Source organism: Homarus americanus, unplaced genomic scaffold, assembly GCF_018991925.1.
Source record: "Homarus americanus isolate GMGI-L3 unplaced genomic scaffold, GMGI_Hamer_2.0 scaffold15169, whole genome shotgun sequence".
Taxonomy (NCBI): Eukaryota; Metazoa; Arthropoda; class Malacostraca; order Decapoda; family Nephropidae; genus Homarus; species Homarus americanus.
In genome coordinates this window covers 890054-896053 of record NW_024714712.1, presented here as the reverse complement: position 1 = coordinate 896053, position 6000 = coordinate 890054, and the positions used below count along the sequence as shown (strand labels likewise).

The following is a 6000-nucleotide window of genomic DNA, read 5'->3' as shown; positions in this document are numbered from 1 at the left end:
ATGGAGGGGTTGAAGGCTGCAGTCACCACACCTCACCAGTGAACGATCAACATGCTCTCCTCTAAACAACACCGTCGCCTCCTCTTCTTCATCTTCTTTCTGGCCGTAAGTCTCAATATATTGTTTGGTTTACAGTGTTAGTATTTATTTACTCATTACAGTTCCGTTGTGTACACACGTTGCTCTGCTACGAGGGCAACTTGTTGGTATAGTATTCAAGTTCACCAATAGGCAGATGGTTTGTGTATCTTGTATATTATTTCCTCAACTCCTTTATCGAAATATTGTGACGTCTCTCTCTCTCTCTCTGCATATATATATATATATATATATATATATATATATATATATATATATATATATGGATAGAATCCATCTAACTTTCTTCGTTAGCATTAATCACTACATAGACCCTATGACTTAGTATCCTTCCTTGTTCTTGCAACATCAACAGTATGTGATTTATCTCACTCGCTCCCTAAGTTAAAGTACAGACCCATATAAAAAATTTATTACTGCTGCAGCAGGTGACTGGAAATAAGCTCCTAATAGATTTGTCGACCATCCTTGGTCAAGTTGCCTTACTGTTTACCATTGTTGTTTACCTGCACTGTCTGGGTACAAGAAGTGCATAATCCCACAGCCTACAGCATGCCTACATTGTCTATATTAATGCTGAACTGTATAACAGCATACGTCATTGTAAACCTGTTTGAGAATTTTACAGAATGTTAATTATTATTATTATTATTATTATTATTATTATTATTATTATTATTATTATTGTTGTTGTTGTTATTATTATTATTATTGTTATTATTATTATTATTATGATTATTATTTTAGTATTTAATATTCTTATCATCAAGATTATTATTATTATTGAAGGCGGAGCACAGCGCTGAATATTGTGCCCCAGACTGTCAGGGAGTACGCGACGGAGACTACACAAGAGACCCCAGTGACTGTACGAGGTATTACGTCTGTATCTTAGAGGAAGGTAAGGAAGCTGAGACTGTTACAAATCGTTTCAAGATAATATATTTTCTCCAATCATGAAAGACTTAAAAATATTTATGGAAATAATGCTTATATTTAATGTATCTGAGACTAATGTAACGGAAACTATTACCACAACGCAGGAAAAATTATACCATCACAAGAACCTCTAGAATGTCCTGATGGATATTATTTCAACGACCAGCACGCTGAAACCCAGTGTGACCCTATCAACGACGCCCCCACTGACTTCTGCTCCTACTTGTGTGACCCTTGTGCGGTCGACTGTGACGGACACAACCCCGGCACCATACAGCCCAGCCCCAGGGACTGCTCGAAATATGAAATTTGTCTGGCCGAGGAAGACCACTACATAGAGGCTGACTGTTCTTTTGACAGTAAATATTATGACTTTAGAACGGCCACTTGTCAGTCTGACCATTCCCTTTGTTACCACTATTGTGATCCCTGCGTGCCTCACTGTGTCTATGATGGCCAACGCGTCTTAGATCCTTACGACTGTCACCAGTTCTACCTGTGCACACCGCCCACAAAAGCCGTATTCTTGTGTCCTAACGATCAGGTGTTCAACAACAAGACACAAGAATGTGAAGCCGATGCTTCCTGTTGGACTGCCTGTCTGTGAAGTTAACACTTGAAATTTATTCCTTGTAAGTCCCTTTTGTTGTCTTGTCTGGTATAAATATAATGTGTTTCTGTGTACATTTTTCACAAAGTTTGAACCATGACATTAAACATATACATCTTCATTACCATCTTATTGTAAGAAATTTCTTGCCCCAATAACCTCTTCTGCAGCATTCATAACTTGATGTTAAGTGTTTCCAAAAAGATATGATCCCATCACAGTTTTTGTCGGCTAAACATATGATTATATGCTAATATACAGACAAAATGGATTTCTAGTAAACAATGTTGCAGCCAGTTAAAAAAATCGTTATATCTCCAAACATCCGTATACAAGAATAACAATTGAAAATAATGGATGTATAAAATCCGGAATTACATGTAAGGTTGTTCAACATGTTAGGCACTGATAAATATTACCATTCAAACAGAAGAAACAGTGTAATATGTGTATTAGATGTACAGTATGTCTGACGTGAGCGTCTAAAATGATCACGATGTGAAGGAAAAGCGAGTGTGCCAAGGTGTGAACCTGTGTTCTTCCACAGTAAGGAGACACGGGTATAGAAACAACAGCTACTTGAAAGTTCTGATAACATAATGTAGGTGGTTGTGAGGTGGAGTAATGGTACCCCAGGCCTTAATGGTCGTCCAGGCCTTAATGGTCGTCCAGGCCTTAATGGTCGTCCAGGCCTTAATGGTCGTCCAGGCCTACTTAATAAGGCAAATAAAATATTTTACCGCAAAATAATTAATCAATGTGTTGCTTTAAGAAATTATTCCTAGATATCTAAAGTTGGATGTCAATAACCCACTAACTATAGAAATTTTTTTTACTGAATAATCTGATATTTTCGCACAAAATTATGTGAAGCGAAATAGGCTTAATGTGTTTTATACACAGCTACTGCTTGGCGACGCCACATTCGGGAATGAACGCGTTCACCCAATGGAAAGCGCTATCCAGCCATCATACAGAATCCTTGGATTGGGCGACTGACCCACGTTTACATTCGAGTTACAGTGTTCTTACAACATCGCAATTTGTTTTTGAATATGGTGAATTTCAGGGATGGAGTGAATACTAGAGTTCAATATTTAAATGCGAATACGATACTTCTAATGTCTAAGAATACGATTACGAATACAAAGAAACTGTGTCACTCCAAATGCAAATCGAATACTCTATAAAAGTATTCATGAATCATGAATGCATTTATAAATATTAATAGTTAAAAAAGCGAATTTATTAAAGCTATTAGTAAGGTTTGTACTATTAGACGAGTACACAAATGATGACTGTTTAGATGACATGTTTGATTTTGGGACTCGTTAATGGTATTCTGAAAAAAACAATTATAAAACCTGAAGAAAAATCTTTACACAATAGAAATACTGTACCATTATATAAGTAAGTATTCTGGCGTTATAATCACTTGAAAGAACACCACAAGTTTCAGAGAAAGTTTCTGAAAATAATTTTATGAACCAAGAGAGAAAAATTTTTGTTTTAAGAAATTAATACTAATAATTAAATATAAGTTATTTCTAGACTCTAGAGTCTTGAGTAGACTATCTTGTCTAACAAATCTGCTGACGTTTTTCAGGAAAGTCTTCGAGGTAATAGATAATGACGAAAATTACGATGTTATTTACTTAAACTTTAGGAAAGCGTTTGACAGGTAGAGTCAAAATATTCCTAACTGTAGGAACTTGCCTAGTTTGAGTAGAATAAAAGGATTGTTTAGCCCTTTTAAACCAACGATCAACAAACAATGAAGGGTACCCAAGTTTTTGTGTAATGGACTGAATGTATTGCAGTTCTTCTTCAATAAATTCAGGGTCAAATGTTTTCCAAACTTCCCACTCAGTCCCCTTGCCCCTGCCAGCAAAGGAAGAAACATGTCACACCCTCTGATTGCGTGAAAAAAAGGCAAGGCTTTGCATTTCTCAGTCCCAAGAGAACCTGCCATCTCATGGACTGGGAAGTATCTGAAGACTTTAGCTGTAGCAGAAGCAATCCAAAGCTCAGTGATATTGAGGAGATGAAAAGCTGCAATGGCCAACACTAGAACGTCAGTGTTGTATAATAAAAGGGACACACTTCCATGTATATACACTGCATTGTCACCTTTATCTGCACGGCTTACTTCACACTACCAAAGCCTCTAGTTAACCAGTAGTCAACTAGTAAGCACACGAGTCATGAGATGGCTCCTGATTGGTGGAAAACCATCGCCGGCTATTGGGGGCGCCATTTATGACAGGTGATGTCTACTCTAACCCTGGGATTCCAAGTCAGTCCTTCCCTCACCACCTCGACGACTTCTTCTCCCTGCTGACTCTGTCATGAAATTGGGCGACTATTACCTACTCTGCCTGTAACAGCGGGATCTACTGGCCAGCTATTTGTAACTTGTATTAGTACACCTGAGTACATTATTTTTCACCCTTGTGTATGTGTTTTGTGTAAATTTGGTTTTAAGAATATTATATAAAAATCATTGGCATATTTTTCACATCCTACTGTTTATACTGTGTTGGGTGTTGTCATGTCAACCATGAGTGTGGTGTCAAATATTCAATTAAGCAAAGTAATGCTGTAATAACTAAACCTACAGTAAAATTTAAAAACTAGAAAAGTTTACAATGCAAACATTTATTTTTTTTTTAGATTAAATTAAAAGTAAAAGTTAAAATAAAGGAACTTAAAGACATTTGCCTGACAATTGCTGCTACATCCAAAATTACAACATCTGCAGTAGGTGAATCAATCTTATCCACTGATGGCTGGGGTACAGCAGCAGGCGTGGAATGCCTTACTGGTGGAGAAATCAACTCTTCCAGGCAGTATACAAGGTCTGACTTTGTTTCAAGCCTCAATTTGCCCATACTTGAGAGTGATGGTGGACATGCTTGATTTTCGTGGGCAACGAATTCATCAGGGTCTCCATCCCGAGTTCGGCACTCTTCACAGATAACAGCTGATGTTTAGCTCTTGACTTCTCCCGCACTGGTGGTCGACTGAAAATAGGGAGACTGTTTCGTTTGATGGGATCCTTGATGGATCGAACCTGGTCCACAAGACGCTCACTGACAATGTTTCATACTGTTCTCTACTCAGTCTCTCAATCTGGTGGACCGTATCAACTACAGCTGGGTCAGCTAGGTCTCTAGTGTCTAGGACGAGAAGATCACAATTGCTGTCAATGAATGGATTTACCATCTCCTCAATCACATTGCTAAGTGCCTTCACATGAGTGAAGGATGTCATCTGTATACTTTTGTCTGCTCGTGGTGTCGATGATATGCCTTCTTTTCTCGCTTCTCCGCTGAATCCTGGAACTCTTCAATCACGCAAGCCATCTCAGGACCTTACACCTCTCAGGGTTGCCGAGCTGCAGGGTTCTCTGTCAAATCAATAACACCGCCATCACCCTTGACATGATCATTATACTGTTCGTGAGCTTGATCACTGGCAATATTAGAGAATGTACGTCCTGTCTTCCTAACTGTAAAGTTGCCACTGAGACATTCTTCATGCACAGCAGGGTGCCTCTTAGCTAGAGAGACCATATTGGTATCCATCTGGTATATTTGGGGTGATCAAGTGAGAATAACCAAGGGACAATCTGTGATATAGCATCTATGTAGAGCCTGAAGTTCGCTTCTCTTAGTGCTCTTACATACATCATACTTGAAGCTCAAGCTGAAGGATGGTGAGCCAAAATTGAAACTGTGGACTCACTTTGGCTCTGTCGTTGCACCAATGTTCCAGTGACTTTGGATCCTCCTCTTCTTTCAGGGTACTGCAGTACTGGATGTATGCTTTATGGAGGAGAGTGTGCAGGGTTGAGGCTGCACACGTTACGGATGCGTGTCACATGAGCTGCTGTCAAGTATGAGTCAGCTGTGTCTAACGAGGCAATATTGGCCTGTGTGAGTGCACCCGTCCATCCGCTGTTTTTAAGCAGGTTACCAAGTAATTTCACAGCAGCCATCTCTACGTGTAACCCTCCAAACATCACGATGAACTTATCATCGCCATATCTTCCTGGCCAGCTCCTCTGAATTTGATTGTTAATAGCATACCAGGGTTGTCAGCAGTGATGATGGGGACTTGTCCAGGATTAAGAATGTTGATAACATCTTTCACTACATTCAGGCAATGACGAATCATTGCTAGTGAGTTGGCAGCTTCATAAAAGAGGACCAACAGAGAACCTACTGATATGTTGCTGAGTGGGTTTTCCCCAGGTTGACGGCGACTGGAATGGTATGCCTCCCAGGAGAGATTTTCATTTCATATTATCCATGGTCACCACCTGCCTGACATGTTCCAACTATCTGTGA

At 39.2% G+C, this 6000-nt stretch overlaps 1 protein-coding gene across 1 annotated transcript; it reads left to right on the top strand.

Moving 5' to 3' along the window:
• LOC121879415 lies at window positions 1-1769 on the top strand. The gene is made up of 3 exons (XM_042386065.1): window positions 1-105; window positions 889-1000; window positions 1143-1769. Exons 1-3 carry the CDS (start codon window positions 52-54, stop codon window positions 1643-1645), a joined length of 669 nt encoding a protein of 222 aa, XP_042241999.1. The 5' UTR covers window positions 1-51; the 3' UTR covers window positions 1646-1769.
• The last annotated feature ends 4231 nt before the right edge of the window (window positions 1770-6000 follow it).